The sequence below is a fragment of the Ziziphus jujuba genome, chromosome 8 (assembly GCF_031755915.1).
Source record: "Ziziphus jujuba cultivar Dongzao chromosome 8, ASM3175591v1".
In the NCBI taxonomy this organism is placed as follows: Eukaryota; Viridiplantae; Streptophyta; class Magnoliopsida; order Rosales; family Rhamnaceae; genus Ziziphus; species Ziziphus jujuba.
The window spans coordinates 16164517-16181867 of record NC_083386.1 but is presented as its reverse complement, the minus strand read 5'-3'; the positions used below and the strand labels follow the sequence as shown (position 1 = coordinate 16181867).

The 17351-nt window shown below is 36.3% G+C and overlaps 1 protein-coding gene across 1 annotated transcript; it reads right to left on the bottom strand.

Annotated features, from left to right (window-relative positions):
* Positions 1-761: 761 nt before the first annotated feature.
* LOC132805074 (uncharacterized) lies at positions 762-15251 on the bottom strand. The gene is made up of 3 exons (XM_060819836.1): positions 15143-15251; positions 4179-4463; positions 762-1147 (listed from the first exon to the last, which is right to left on the bottom strand). The coding sequence occupies exons 1-3, from the start codon at positions 15249-15251 to the stop codon at positions 762-764; spliced, it is 780 nt and encodes a 259-aa protein (XP_060675819.1).
* Between the last annotated feature and the right edge of the window lie 2100 nt (positions 15252-17351).

The following is a 17351-nucleotide window of genomic DNA, read 5'->3' as shown; positions in this document are numbered from 1 at the left end:
TTTGTTTATTTTTACTATTATTGTTATTATTATTTTTGTAAAGAAAATTGTTCATTAAAAAAATCAAATTTATTGAAAAATAGTTTCGAAAGGAAAAATTAATAAATAAATATAAAAGTGAAAAGTTAGGGATTAATATAGCAAATAAAGTAGATATTCCCAAAAAAAATATAGTGATTATACACTTCTAATACTATGTTTAAATAATAAATTTTTCTCAATATATTGGGGGTTGGTTTAGTTGCAATTTCAACTATCAATATTTATATTTTTCATGAATTTTTGCATCTTCTCCTCCCATTCAAATATTCAAAGTTTATTATTTTGTTTTTCTCTTTGCAAGTTCATGAACCGACTTAGAAGATTGTAGAATTTCATTGAAAAAGATGAAATATCATTATAGTGCAAAACTCAGTATTAGAAAATTTCCTCCCTGCTGCAGATTGACCGTAGGAGTTTGATGCGTACCAATGTTTTAACCATGTAAAACAGATTATAAGTACATATAAATTGTTTTACTTGAGAATAGAAATTTGACAAAATCATATTCTTGGATTCGATTCAAAGTAAGACCGTAATACTCTTGTAAGCAATTTACAATTGTTGAACCAAAATAAAACCAAATTACAGTAACAAACTATACAATAATCTATCAAAATTCTTGGATCATTCTGGCCTGTTTGATGTAATAATCTATCAACATCTTGAACTATACAATAACAAACTAAAACCAAATTACAAAACAGAATTAAACGGATCCTCTACAATGGACGCCTACACAGAGGGCAGGAATTTTGATTTTCCAGCCACTTAGCAATGCAGTTTTGGTGGTAAAGGTGTTTACAACCAAAACGGAGCAACTCAGTTCGAGCACTGAATTCCTCCAAGCAGATGCTGCAACCACCCAGCTTTTCATTCTCTGCAACCACTCTTTCATGGGTAGTCCTCCTTAATCTATCAACTGCTCGAGTGCGAGCTTTTGAACCCGTTGAACGAGGTGACGATGGTAATATCCTGGTCGTCCGATCAATTATCATCTGATCATCAATGAAGTGAAAGTTCTGATGATCATCACCATGTGGTATGTTACTGTTGGAAGTCAAATGATGATCAATGAGTAGTTTTGATGATCCAAGAACTAGATCCACTTTAGCAATCAAGTAAAAAGGCCCCGTCAGCACCAAAGAGGCGGCCAAGACATGGAAGCGAGATGATCAGTGACGGAGTGTGGAAGGGGAAACCCAGAAGCTTGAGAGAGAAAGTTATGAATGTAGATGTAGCAGAAGGGAGGGTGTTGAAGGAGATGGTTGGGCAAGAAGAGAGATGTGTGTAGTTGGGGAGCAAGAGGGCATGAAGAAATTGGAACAACAAGGCCTTCATGGGTTCAAAGGTCTCGTCTGAGAGTGTGGTTCAGAGAGACGTTAAGGAGTCCTCCATTGAAAGGAAGCTCTGTCCCGAAGACAGCAGACGGCTTAATCGCCACTCACTCTCACTATTAAATCCAACACACAACAATCAAGCTTTCACTTTTCAGAAAATCTAATTAACACAAAAATGGAACAATAACAGAAGAGAAGATGAAGAAGAAGTAGTGAAGAAGAAGACGAACAGACAGAATATATTTGAATAGAACCGACTGTTACAATGAATAATGATATATATAAGCAACCTGGGACGACTAACGCGGTTTGCTTTTACATGCGGAAAAGGACGCCATTTTTTCTAACATAATTACCCTTCAAATCAAATGAAAATTCGCAACGGACAAATTTTTTATCTATTTTTTAACTAATAAAACTCCTTTTTTTTTTTTTTTTGAAATAACTAATAAACCTCCTTTGTTTTTTCTTTTTTTGAGGGGGGGCAATAAACCTCATATTTTTAACCTTATTAATAATAATTTTTTTAAAGCATATTTTTATAATATATATGATTAAAATTATTTTAAATTAAAGAATTTAAAATAATATTTCTTTAAATTTTCCTTTCAAAAAAAAATCTGGTTATTAAAAATATACAATATATAGAATCAGGTTATCATTTTTATTTTTTTAATTATCTGTTTTATAAGATTAGTTTTGGATCTGCATTTAAATTATAGTAAAATTTCATTATTTCTAAAAAGGAAAAAAAAAAATTGTCTATCAAAAATTTTTTATAATATTAATTTGATGAAATAAAGTGGGTAGTGACAAGAAATTGATTGCCATATGGCGATTCTCAAAATGAAAATTTTAAAATAAGAAAAGAAATCTGATTAGTTTTTTTTTTTTTCTTAATTTCCCAAGACCAATCTAATAGGGGAGACTTTACTCCATTTTTTTTTATGGTCTCCTCCCTTAATAAAACTGGTTTTGGTTTTAATTGAAAAAAAAAAAAAAACAGCTTTTATATGTTTTATTTATTTCAAAAAAAAATTACTACAACCATTTTTTTCTTTTATTTTATCTGTTATTTTGGTTTAGACTTGTGAAATTTTCGGGACATAACAATTAAATAACTATACTTGGAGATCGACAGTCTATCATTTTTGGGCCTTGTGAGGAGAAACTATTCCTACAAGTTTGCATCGATTGGGGTTTATTTTAAGGGGAATTTGGCCCAATACCCCTATAGGACCGAGCTTCATGAATTTTGCCCCCTCAATTCATTTCTTTTTTGATCTACCCCTTAATATCCTTTATAACCTTCAAACAAAAAACAATTACTTACATATCCTCTTATTTTTAAAACCAAACAAAAATCAACTTTTCCTTTTCTAAACGTCTTTAACACTTTCATACAAATACAAAAATATAAAAAAAGCAAACAAACGGCTTTACACGAACACACAAATACAAACAACCAAACCGAAGCTGTCGTGGAAAAGCCAAACATTAGGATCTCATCTCAGCACAGGGAATAAGGTAATTGGTTGAATCTTTTTGTTTATTTGTTGCCGTGGGACCGGTGTGGGTTGTTTTTGTGTGGATTTGGCTTTATGTTTATTTCTTTCGTTGCCGTGGAGTGTGGGTTTTTATTTATATTTTTTGTGTTTATATTTTTTGAAGATTTAGGAGAGATTGATATTGGGCATTAGTAGGAAATGAAGAGAGGAAAAAAATGGGACCGATTTGGCCTTGATTGGTGGCCGGAGGTGGAAGAAATAACAGGGTGAAGAATCGGGTCGGTACTGGTTTAGGCGGGTTTATTTTTTGAAGATTTAGGATAGATTGATATTGGGCATTAGTAGGAAATGAAGAGAGGAAAAAAATGGGACCGGTTTGGCCTTGATCGGTGGCCAGAGGTGGAAGAAATAACCGGGTCAAGAAGCGGGTCGGTACTGGTTTAGGCGGGTTCGGGTCGACCCGGACAAGGGTTGAAGATGGATTGAACGACATGTCGTCTGGGATGAACGACACCCAGACGACAAGTCGTTTTTAATTTATTTTTTTTTTAAATTTTTATAAAAAAATGTTTTTTTTTGGGTATAGATATATATATAGAATTGAAGATAAGAGAAAGAGAGTAAGAGAGAGAGAGAGAGAGAGAGAGAGAGAGAAATTAATTAGAGAAAAAATGAGAGAAAGACTTTATGATTATTTTTTTTGTGTATTTTTTGGGAAAGAATGAGAGAAAGAGAGAGAGAGAGAGAGAGAGAGAGAGAGAAATTAATAGTAATTCATAAAGGAATGTAATACCGTCAAGAATTCCCTATTAGATTTTTTTCCTTGTATTCATATACAAAATAATGAAATATATTATGAATTTTGTGTCACAAATATGTATGAAAACTAGGATGCCGTTTATTTGATCCAAAAAGCATAAAAGCATCCTGTCTAGATAAAGGTAATATGTTTTAACGGTTGTTGACTAAGACCAAAAGGACCCTTACAAGTAGCAACATCAACATACCCATCCTTTCCACAAATTCCAACACATGCTGAAACCCTTAAATTACCATAATATATATATATATCAGAGAGAGAGAGAGAGAGAGCAAAAAGAAGTGAGGTCGCCGACTACTAGAAGATTGCACTTTGTTCTACAAATAAATAGAAAAGAAAAAATGCTTATACATGTCAAAACTCTCCAATGGGGAATAAACTGTACAGTATCAAAGTGCTCTTCCTCTGCTGGCTGATGCTATTGCTATGGATATGTTAAAACTAAAACCTCTCAGGTGTGCATATAATCACAAGAAGCACCCTTCTTGCAATGACCACTCTCATGATACTTGCAAACTCTCTGTCCCTTAAACGGAGGCCTTGAAGAACCTCCCCCTCCCCCTCCCCCTCCATTACCAAACGATGACTGCCTGTTCCAAGGTTTATTACCCCCACCATAACCAGAATCCCCACCGTGAGATCCTCTATCCCTCTGATTTGAGTATCTATCTGCATTATGATTCCGTTCGCTTCCCCATTTCCTTTGGTTCCCTGTTGGTGCGCCCCAACCCGGATTTGGATTTCCTGGTGGTGGCCCTTGACCAGGAGAAAAGAGAAAAATACTTTATGATTAATTAGAATTGAAGTTGAGAATTCCAGAGTTAGTACTTTCTAAAGGTATAGATATATATATATATATATATAGAGAGAGAGAGAGAGAAAGAGAGAGAGAAGATCAATGCATAAAATTTTAGGTACATGGTTAGCTAGAAGCAAACACGCAAACACTTTATCCCCAAAAAAGAAAAAAAATAAAAAATTAAAGAAGAAGAAGATAGAAAGATTTAGATGGCATGCACACTGCTATACATTAAATGTTCAGTAAATGTTATGGCATGCACATTATCCTTAGGAAGAGAGCATATGAAATTGAGGATTGCGGATATTTATACATGTATGTATACATAGTTGACAATGTTGTTAAAGGTAGATAAAAGTTTATTAATGTTGTCAATGTACATTTGTAGGTTGTACTTTATAATGGAACCAAAGAGGAACTTGCGACGTCAACCGCAGAAGGGAGTTAAGAAGGTGGAAAGTAAGAGACGCGGTGGTAGCACAGCAGCAGCACCCGACTCTAAGTGTCAACGTACTACTAGGCAGAAATCCAAATCTGAGACGGAAAGCACCAAACTTCGAGGGCACGTTCCACTTTCCTCTCCCCCATCTGATATGGTAAGTTTTATATTCATTTATGTTGTTTTGTGCGGTAAATGATAAGACATGTGACAGTATTTATTCATGAATGTGAAAACTGAAGAAAAACTTCACCCGATGGCCATCGGTAATTGCCGATAGGCCATCGGGCTTTTTTTTTAGTTCATTGTAGGTTGATTACCGATGGTTTCATCGGTAATTACCACTTGTACAAAAATGTGAACCCATATGTCTTAAGATTTAGTTGGAAATTATTATTATCAAGTTAGGGTGGAAAAATAGGGTATGATTAAATCGTTGATGTCAGTTCCATTTATGTAATTCATATTGCAGCCCATCGATGCTCCAAAGGAACAGATGTTGCAGGATGCCGATATAAATAAAGGTAGGGCACATTCATTCGGGAATCCAATAGGGGCGAACAAAGTAATTACAAGTGTCCTCACAAGTGAGCAGCTCGAAAAGTATAGACAAACATGTTTTGGACACTTACTTGACATGAAGAACCTCCGGTTCTCTGGTCAGTTAGTGCATCACCTGCTTTGCAGACAAGTTGAGTCCAACAATCCAGAAGTACTGGAGTTTAACTTCGGCGGATCTGCAGTGCGGTTTACGAAGTGGGAATTCGCACTCATTAGTGGGTTAAAGTTTTGTAGGTACCCTTCGATGTATGATATGCAAATTTCCAAAGGAAATGAGCTGCGCACGAGGTTGCTAGATGACAGGAGTGACTTGAAACCGCCCAAACTGGAACGACTATTCAAGGATACACTTTTTGTGGATGATTGGGATGCTGTTAGAATTGCGTTACTATATTTCTTAGTTCATGGTGTACTCGGAATGGATCCGAAGGTTCAAATAAAAAACAATTCATTGATTTGGTTTCTGATCTCGACGTATTTAATTCCTACCTTTGGGGCATTCTGAGCTACAAGGAGACGATCAACTCATTCCACAATGCATTCCAGCAACGAGGACGAGGACGTGCAGTAAAGAATATATCATAGTATTATAACCTAAAAGGTTTTCCATTGGTGTTTCAGGTACGGTAATATATTTAATACATGTAGCGTTTACTTAAAATTTATATTTAATAACCTATAATTTGTATTTTGTAGGTGTGGGGGTTTGAAGTAATCCCTGATTTTGGTAACCAATTTGCCGACTGGTTGGAAACCCGTTGTCCGAGGATCCTTGGATGGCATACTCCAAGGCAACCGAACCATTTTGCTGTCCATAATTGGTTCTCCTCCAATAGCAATGTAAGGCAAATTTTGTTTAGACTACATGGTACGACTACATTCAAGTTACATTACCATAGTCAGTTTCCAAATTTACTTTTTTTTCCTTTCTTCATTGCATGTAGTATGTTGTGCACTGGAGGTTAGATGCAACCGATGAGGAGAAGACTATGGATTACTGGCGAACAATAGCAGTTGACATACATGAAGTTCGCTACACGTCACCTCCAATTGTAGCACCAATAGTTGGCGCTAAAGATGTTGGCGCTAAAGATGTTAGTGCTAAAGATGCGTCCAAAGCTGAGGAGCATTCTAGTGGCCCTCCAGATGCTAATTTCAGGGTATGCAATTGTTACTTGCACGCAAATTTGTATTTCATATGTTGTACTAATATATGTTGACTTATGTTTTGGATATTTATATTGATTAGCTTGCTTGCTTGGAGGCAAAAGTTGATGAATTAAATAAAGAGATGGCAGCGTTAAGGAAGATGCTTAGTTCTGTTATTGACCAAAAAAAGCATCAGGTATCATTTAGACAACTTAGTATACTTTACTTTAGTGCTTCAGCATTATTAAATTACATATTGTAATTCAGCAATTATTAGTTGTTAGAGTTTGGGAACTACAAAAATAATCATTGTGTTTTGCAGGCCGAGCATCATATGCATAACCATTCACCGTCATCTTCGTAGACCATCATCCCCTGTGGCACCGTCTGTTGGAGAGCAAGCTGAAGAATTTGATGCACCCATAGACGGTTCCAATGGTAGGAAGGAGGATGATGATTGTACTACACCGTTTGAGCCTATCGTACCTGGAGGACCCTATGTGGAGGATTCCTGGGCTTTGGTGCCATATCGGCCTTTGCATTTCGGGTGGGATATCGGTGCTTCAGCTGACAGTCCACATCATGACCAATCAGCTGAGATTGAGGTAGAAGATCGGAAGCATAACGTTGGTGATACAAGCCGATTCGGTCGAGTTTACCACCAGTCACATCACGTCATCTCTCCTTACACCGACCCGTGTAAAAAGAATGTCAAATTTAATCTTACTCGACCTATTGATGCATCAAAGGAGAGGGTGTTCGATGAGTGGTATAGGGTGGCACCGAAGGAAGCAACCGTGTGTACATCTTATATGACGGTGGGAAAGGAATTTTTTGCTGAGCTACTGACCGATGAAGGATGGTTGAATTCCGATGTAAGTTATATGTTTTATGTTCATGTAAAATCATTGTGGTCCTATGTTTGGAATGATGTTTTATTTATCACCTCGCACTTGTTACTTATTTCCTTTAATGTGGTTTTGCAGCATATTGACACTATTTTGTATTTCATACAAAAAAGGCGGTTTGATAATGAGAAGATGTTCACCAACACCTGTGCCATATTAGACGTGTTATTTTGGGTAAGATGATGGGATGTTACTGCGTTGCTTAATGTTATATTGATGATATTTTATATTGTATATATTTCATTATTTGGCAAAAGGTGGTTCATTCCTAAAGGCTGACATTACCATTTCAGAAGCATCCATCAAAGGGCGTTATCCCATATGGAGGGCATCTCGTAGCACATATTCATGTGATACGACCCTTTGTAACTATGTGCGTGGGAGGTCACCCAAACCTAGCGTGTCGTGGCGGATATGTGATTATGTAAGTCCATACATATATTGAAAAAAATTCTCACTAAGTTTCCCATTTTGTGGATAATGAGGTTATGTTCTAATTTGCAGGTGTACATCCCTGTCAACAATGGAGGCGCGCATTGGTTGGCAGCATGTGTGGACTTGAAGGCCCGTCATATTGATTTATACGATCCAAATATGGGAAATAAATATGTCCAGAATATAGAGTTGAAGAATGCGGAATGCCTTACGTATATGCTGCCTTACCTATTGAGGGATGGGGGATATTACGGGAAGAATCCGGACGTGTCTCCCACTTTAGATCCATTCACGATGACCATGATCAAAGATGCACCCCGCCAAGATAATGGGTATGAATGTGTTGTCATTTCAAACAACTTGTATTGCTGCTGTTTTTTATTGTGGTTACGTGTGAAAATACACATAGTTGGTTTTCATTAATGCTAATCATTAATGCTATTCTGCAGGGGTGATTGTCGCGTCTACGCTCTGAAATTTATTAAATACATGAGTAGTGAGGAGAACCCTTCATTTGGTCCGCAAGACATTATGTTTTTTAGAAAAAAATATGCTGTTGATTTGTACTTTAATAAACTTTCAATGTAGATCGTATGTTTAATGTTATGACGGTCTATACTAATGTTATACTAATGTTATCTTAATATGCTGAACCTATCTTTACTAATGACAACCGTTGAAAAAAAAAGAAAAAAGATAAAAGATAAAAAAAAACCCTCGGTTGTGGTAAAAATTAAAGGAAAGATGATTATCGATGGTGCATCGATAATTCCCGATTCACCATCGATAATTACAGAAATGCTTTTTCGTAACCAACAAATAAACCCTGGAAAAATTACCGACAATTTCGTCGGTAATTTCCGAATGTGTACAGTCCATCAAGTTTTACCAATTTGTTGGGCCCCACAAGTTCCATAATGTGTGTTGAATGCAAAAACATGGCAAATAGGGATTCTAAAATTATAATAAGTGGAGAAAATCCCAAAATTTAATAAATGTGTATCCCAAAAAAATTGATGACTGTTCACCCTCCGTAATTCCCAAGGAAAACGTCGGTAACGGCCAAATTCCCTTGGAAAATTACCGATTTTTTCGTCGGTAATTCCCCAGGGTGTACAGTCCATCACATTTTACATATTTTTTTGGCCCCACAAGTCCCATAACGAGTGTTAAAGCAAAAACATGCAAAACAGGGATTATAAAATTGTACTAAGGAGAGAAAATCCCGACATTTCATAAAAGTATATCCAATTTTGCAAAAAAATTGATGACTGTTCACCCTCGGTAATTCCCGAGGAAATCGTTGGTAACCACTAAATTCCTTCAGGATAAATTACCGACAGTTTCGTCGGTAATTCCCGAGGGTGTACAGTACGTCATATTTTGCCAATATTTTGGACCCCACAAGGCCCCTAAGGTGTGTTGAATGAAAAAACATGCAAAACAGGGATTCTATAATTGTACTAAGGAGAGAAAATCCCAAAATTTAATAAAAGTGTATCAAAGTTTGCAAAAAATAAGTAAACTGTTCACCCTCGGTAATTCCCGACGAAATCGTCGGGAAACTACAAATGCCCTCTGGAAAAGTTACCGACAGTTTCGTCGGTAATTCCTGAGGGTGTACAGTACGTATTATTTTGCCAATTTTTTTTACCCCACAAGGCCCCTAAGGTGTGTTGAATGAAAAAACATGCAAAACAGGGATTCTATAATTGTACTAAGGAGAGAAAATCCCTAAATTTAATAAAAGTGTATCAAAGTTTGCAAAAAATAAGTAAATTGTTCACCCTCGGTAATTCCCGATGAAATCGTCGGGAAACTACAAATGCCCTCTGGAAAAATTACCGACAGTTTCGTCGGTAATTCCCGAGGGTGTACAGTACGTATTATTTTGCCAATTTTTTTTACCCCACAAGGCCCCTAAGGTGTGTTGAATGAAAAAACATGCAAAACAGGGATTCTATAATTGTACTAAGGAGAGAAAATCCCAAAATTTAATAAAAGTGTATCAAAGTTTGCAAAAAATAAGTAAACTGTTCACCCTCGGTAATTCCCGACGAAATCGTCGGGAAACTACAAATGTCCTCTGGAAAAATTACCGACAGTTTCGTCGGTAATTCCCGAGGGTCTACAGTTCGTCATATTTTGCTAATTTTTTCGGCCCCACAAGGCCCCTAAGGTGTGTTGAATGCAAAAACATGCAAAATTTGGATTCTATAATTGTACTAAGGAGAGGAAATCCCAAAATTTCATAAAAGCATATCAAATTTTACAAAAAAATGACAACTGTTCACCCTCGGTAATTTCCGAGGAAATCGTCGGTAATCCCAAAAAAACAATCTGGAAAATTACTGATTGTTTCGTCGGTAATTACCGAGGGTGTACAGTACATCAAATATTCCAGAGCTTATTACGGACGAAATATCATGCACTGTGCACCCTCAGGAATTACCGACGCAATCGTCGATAATTTTTCCAGCGGGCATTTGTAGTTTCCCGACGATTTCGTCGGGAATTACCGAGGGTGAACAGTTAGCTTATTTTGTGCAAATTTTGATACACTTTTATTAAATTTTGGGATTTTCTCTCCTTAGTACAATTATAGAATCCCTTTTTTGCATGTTTTTTCATTCAACACACCTTAGGGGCCTTGTGGGGTAAAAAAAATTGGCAAAATAATACGTACTGTACACCCTCGGGAATTACCGACGAAACTGTCGGTAATTTTTCCAGAGGGTATTTGTAGTTTACCGACGATTTCCTTGGCAATTACCGAGGGTGAACAGTTTGCTTATTTTTTGCAAACTTTGGATACACTTTTATTAAATTTTGGGATTTTCTTTCCTTAGTACAATTATAGAATCCCTATTTTGCATGTTTTTGCATTCAACACACCTTAGAGACCTTGTGGGGTCCAAAAAATTAATAAAATATAATGAACTGTACACCCTCAGGAATTACCGACGAAACTGTCGGTAATTTTTCCAGAGGGTATTTGTAGTTTACCGACGATTTCCTCAGGAATTACCGAGGGTGAACAGTTTGCTTATTTTTTGGAAACTTTGGATACACTTTTATTAAATTTTGGGATTTTCTTTCCTTAGTACAATTATAGAATCCCTATTTTGCATGTTTTTGCATTCAACACACCTTAGGGGCCTTGTGGGGTAAAAAAAATTGGCAAAATAATACGTACTGTACACCCTCGGGAATTACCGACGAAACTGTCGGTAATTTTTCCAGAGGGCATTTGTAGTTTCCCGATGACTTCGTCGGGAATTACCGAGGGTGAACAGTTTACTTATTTTTTCCAAACTTTGACACACTTTTATTAAATTTTGGGATTTTCTCTCCTTAGTACAATTATAGAATCCCTGTTTTGCATGTTTTTTCATTCAACACACCTTAGGGGCCTTGTGGGGTCCAAAAAATTGGCAAAATATGACGTACTGCACACCCTCGGGAATTACCGACGAAACTGTCGGTAATTTATCCTGAAGGAATTTAGTGGTTACCGATGATTTCCTCGGGAATTACCGAGGGTGAACAGTCATCAATTTTTTTGCAAAATTTGATATACTTCTATGAAATTTTGGGATTTTCTCTCTGTAGTACAATTATAGAATTCCTGTTTTGCATGTTTTTGCATTCAACACACCTTAGGGGCCTTGTGGGGTCCAAAAAATTGGCAAAATAATATGTACTGTACATCCTCGGGAATTACCGACAAAACTGTCGGTAATTATTCCAGAGGGAATTTAGGGTGAACAGTCATCAATGTTTTTGCAAAATTTGATACACTTTTATTAAATTTTGGGATTTTCTCTCTGTAGTACAATTATAGAATCCCTGTTTTGCATGTTTTTGCATTCAACACACCTTAGGGGCCTTGTGGGGTCCAAAAAATTGGTAAAATAATATGTACTGTACACCCTCGGTAATTACCGACGAAACTGTCGGTAATTTTTCCAGAGGGTATTTGTAGTTTACCGACGATTTCCTCAGGAATTACCGAGGGTGAACAGTTTGCTTATTTTTTGGAAACTTTGGATACACTTTTATTAAATTTTGGGATTTTCTTTCCTTAGTACAATTATAGAATCCCTATTTTGCATGTTTTTGCATTCAACACACCTTAGGGGCCTTGTGGGGTAAAAAAAATTGGCAAAATAATACGTACTGTACACCCTCGGGAATTACCGACGAAACTGTCGGTAATTTTTCCAGAGGGCATTTGTAGTTTCCCGATGACTTCGTCGGGAATTACCGAGGGTGAACAGTTTACTTATTTTTTCCAAACTTTGACACACTTTTATTAAATTTTGGGATTTTCTCTCCTTAGTACAATTATAGAATCCCTGTTTTGCATGTTTTTGCATTCAACACACCTTAGGGGCCTTGTGGGGTCCAAAAAATTGGTAAAATATAATGAACTGTACAATCTCGGGAATTACCAACGAAACTGTTGGTAAATTTTCCAGAGGGAATTTGGTGGTTACCGACGATTTACTCGGGAATTACCGAGCGTGAACAGTTATCAGTTTTGTTGCAAAATTTGATACACTTTAATAATGCTACATTTAGCATGTTATTGGTTGGAACACACATGATTGAAGTTGCAGGATGGAATTGTTGTGAGTCTTTTACGACGGTGTACAAATGTCAATTACCGATGATGCATTGGTCATTACCATTGGGCAGTAATATCATCCATGCAATAGTAAGAAACATACAAACAATTGAACCAAAAATTGAAGACGGAATGATATGTTATCAAAACAATACGACAGATGAATTTGACAATAAAAGAACACATAAAGCCAACGTCTATTACGCCAAAAACATGTTACGCGGTTGACCAACTAATTGCATTCCTGACTACATTTCATACACACGCATACCACATAACATGGCCTCATTGTCTGAATATAGCATCATGCGATTGATGGGAGTTCGTTTCAGTGGTACTGTTGGTTGTTAGTGCTATCAAGAGGTACGGCGACGGAGCATGATCGGCTGGTGTGACCAACCTGTTTGCACCTCCCGCATCTATATTGATGACGCTCCTCTCCTTGAGATTGAATCCTCTTCTTTCTCGGTCTTCCTGACTGTTTGCCAATTTGAGGTGGAAGTACAACCTGGTTTATGACATCATCTGGAGCATGCCACTGACATTTATCTCCAAGTGGATATATGGTTTCCGAATATGCATAACGGAGTGAGTTAACTGAGTCATGCGCTGAGCAAAGGAAATATGGAGAAATATGTCGATGCTTACATGCTGCAATTGCATGGACACAAGGAAATCCATCAATGTCAAATTCCTTGCATGAGCACGTCTTATTTTCTATGTTAACAACTCCAACGAACATGCCATGGCCAACAACTTGAAACTCATATAAGTTCATTGGCATAACACGTAAGCCTCTGCCATTATTTGAGCGGTCCTGCATGATTTTTTCCAACCAATTAGTAACAGGAGTTTGCATTGCAGCAGCGTTAGTTCGACGTTCATACCACCACCTTTGCAAGACATCACGAATGTGATCTAGTAATGGCAAAACAGGTTTATCCCTAGCATCAATAAGCACAGAGTTCATGCTTTCTGCAATGTTAGTTGTCATTATGTTGTATCTATTGCCCAGAAAATGTGATCTAGCCCATTTTGAAGGACTTGCATCCTTGAGATATTGTACAGCTTCAATACTAACCCCTTCTAAAAGCTGCATGGCCTTATTAAAATCCTTAACAATATATGCTCTAGCTGCATCATTAAAAGTTGATATAATCGCGTTGACATTACCTTTAAACTTCTTAGCACATAAATTTGTACCAAGATGATATGTGCAGTGGCCATGGTGATTATTAGGGAAAACTGTACGTATTGCTTTTGCAATGCTCTTGTGTCTATCCGATATAAAAGCTATATTCGGATCATCCCCAAATGCTTCTTTAAAGCTCTCAAAAAACCATGTGTAAGCCGTATCCGTCTCCCCAGGGCCTATTCCATAAGCAAGTGGATAAATTTGATTGTTCCCATCCAAACATGATGCAATATATAACAAACCTCTATATCTATTCTTCAGTGTAGTTCCATCGACAGCTACGACTCTCCGCATATGCTGGAACCCTCTAATGCTAGCTCCAAGTGCCATGAAAAAATATAAAAATCTGTTTTGATCATCAGTTTCAATTCGAGTAAACGTGCCCAGATTTTTGCTCTTCAAAACGTGACTCCATAAAGGAACTTTTGCATATGAATCTTCTGGTGTGCCCCACAAACCCGATAGTGCAACTTCCTTAGCGGCCCATGCTTTGTTGTAGCTTATGTTTACTCCGTAATTAGAGCAAATGTCATGCACAATATCTCGAGGTTTGTATTGCCTTGAAATCCCATCAAACATTGGCTGGATGATGTCTCCGATAACTGAACTTGTTGCTTGATGATGATCCCTTTTCATGATATTTAAAGAGCAAATATGCTCATCTTTGAAGGCCCTAATCATGAAAGCCTCTGTATTATGACCATGTAGTTTGGTAGCACGCATTCGCCACACGCAATTGTCGTTTGCACATACAACCTCATATCGGACTCTATCCGACTTCTTGACCTTGAATTCAAAATTTCTCCTTAGTGCATAAAGACTAATCTTCTTCTGTAGCACATTCTTACTCGCAAAGATTTGGTTGATTCGAATGATTTCATGGGCATTGACGGATGAGAAGCGATGGTTGACCCTACGTTCAGCCATGGTTGCCGTCAAATCCTGTCGAATGTCCAAATGGTTTTCGGTACAAGGAGAGGCAAGCACATCATCATTCACATTATCAATTGGAGTATTACCATAAGGAGACTCACCATGTGGACTATCACCAGCTGAAAGTCCCGAATGTTGGGTCCAACAAATGTCTCGTAACCCATCTTCACTACGATCAGTGTTGACCTCAACCTCAAATTGTTCATCTTGATCATAATCATGTCCACGATATTCATTGAAATCATTAATGTCGAAGTGCTCGTTATCATGATCATGTTCCACAGATTGCACATTGTTTTCACACATTTGATTTTCAGAGAATCCAGGTTGAGTTTCCGGCACATGAATTTCGGTCGCTGGGGACTGTATGTCGGCATCAGAGGTACAAGTAGCTATCTCGGGAACTGTAGATAGTGGGGCAATAGTCATAAATCCTGAACTTGTAGGTATCCCATTCACCACACATCCAGCAGTATCAATACTCTTTGGAACCATGGATAACACATCAACAATAAGTGGAGATCTGTCTTGAGGTCTGTGTGAACTATACTCTTCTATAAAACTTTGTAGGTCTTCATCATTTTCCACAACGTACGGCTCACATGACAAACACACATGGTATATGAACTTGAAGATTAATTGATGTTGTGTAGAATCTAAGTTGAGAGCGTTGTAGACAACATCTTCAAGTTCGGCCAACGTAGAATTCCTTTTGATACGTATAATCTTCGTTCTTTGACGTTGGTATCTCCAGGTACCTTCAGAACATACACTCCATGTTCCATCGTAGAATAGTAAAACTGAAATTTGTGACATTGAGCACAAAGAGTTTACCAATTCAAAACATACTAAGTATCTACTTCTGCAATCGTAGAATCTTTGCTGGAAGGTTTAACTATAATCCTAAAGCAAAAGTAATGAAAAAATACAAATACATTTTTAGTAAATGAGTACATAAAATAAGCCAAACAATTATGTTATTAACGCCTACTGGAATAGCATTTTAAATACAAATACAAATGCATTTTCAGTAAATGAGTAAAGATAAAATAGGAATGCATTTTATGTAAATGAGTACAAATGCTGATTAAGGGAAAAATGTTGCCATATATGTACGCATATTTATATTTATAACACACCCTGTGAAATCTGATAGAAGGTACTAGATGCTGGAAAGAGAAGACAAACGAGTTTTGTAGTTGGTCAATGTTTTCCCTTTCTGACCATGTAAATGTTATTTTTTTAATACAATATTGACTAATTAAATTCTTATTCTTAGGCTAATATATAAATATATATATATATATATATATATATATATTTATTAATTAAATCGATCCATTGAAAGGTCTAATGCTCTAAATTTGACCTCGATATCATCTTTCTGTGAATTCAAACAAAACATTTTTGATTCATTTTTATAATATTATATTTAATTTTTTGTTCATAGTTTATAACGCCTCCTTTGTTCGTACCAATTCATACTTTTTCCTCACTACTAGTATTGTGATAAGGCTAAGTCATTATTTGATTTTGACTTTATCTATCACCTATACGTAAAATATATTTTAGGAAATTTTTTTCGTAAAATCAATTAATATGAAGTATATTGTATTTATTTTTTGGCTTACTTATTAAGCCATTTATGTTTACTATTGGGAGTTCATGATTTCAAAACATTAAGATGGAAAAAATTTATTATAAATGATAAAAAAAATTATGTAAAGAAGTAGCATAAAGCCAAATTATGTATATATATATGTATATATATCCACATACCAGGTAATCGTTAACTCCGATCTGCAGAAACGTACAATTTAATTACATCCTTTTGAAGTGTATGGGCTCCACAATGAATATTTTCAGATGATGCAGGGAGAGTGAACTGAACTGAAGAGATTTTGGGATTTTCTGCAATGTTTGTCAATGCAAAGAAAGAAGGCTGAAAGGTACCCAACCAACAAAAGAGAAAGAGAGAGGAAGACACAGTATACATTTAATGTGGTAGCAGGACAGAAGTTAATGGGGTAGATAGAAATGAGGGATGGTCAAAAAAGTTGTTTTAATATTATCACCTGTATTCGAGACAATCAATGAGAAAGCTGTTATTTTTACTTTACACTTTCATAGGTATCCATGTATTTAAATAGTTTACAAAAGCCAGACAATTAATTCCCTCCTAACAAGTCTCATTTGGACATACTACCATGGAGCCATTCATGTAAAAGTGATTGATACCATCCATTTAAATTATCATCCTTCTTATTTATTGCTTCTCCACATATCAAATAATATGGATAATTTAATAATGAAATTGGATCCTTACACATCATATTGACATGAGAATCAAGTACAAAAACTAAAAACAAAATCTGAATATGGAAGAAATTGGATCCTTTCACAAATATGGAAGTTTCCTTTTTTTTTTTCTTTTTCGTTTATTACATTTTGGTATCTTTTTTTCTACGAAAATCCAGCTGAACACAACTCTATAATTCCTATGTTCCAAGATTATGTATAAGATTCGAAACATATTGGATACAAAGTCCTACAAGGTAGCAGACACGGCAAGACTTTGCTGGCATACCTCATGCT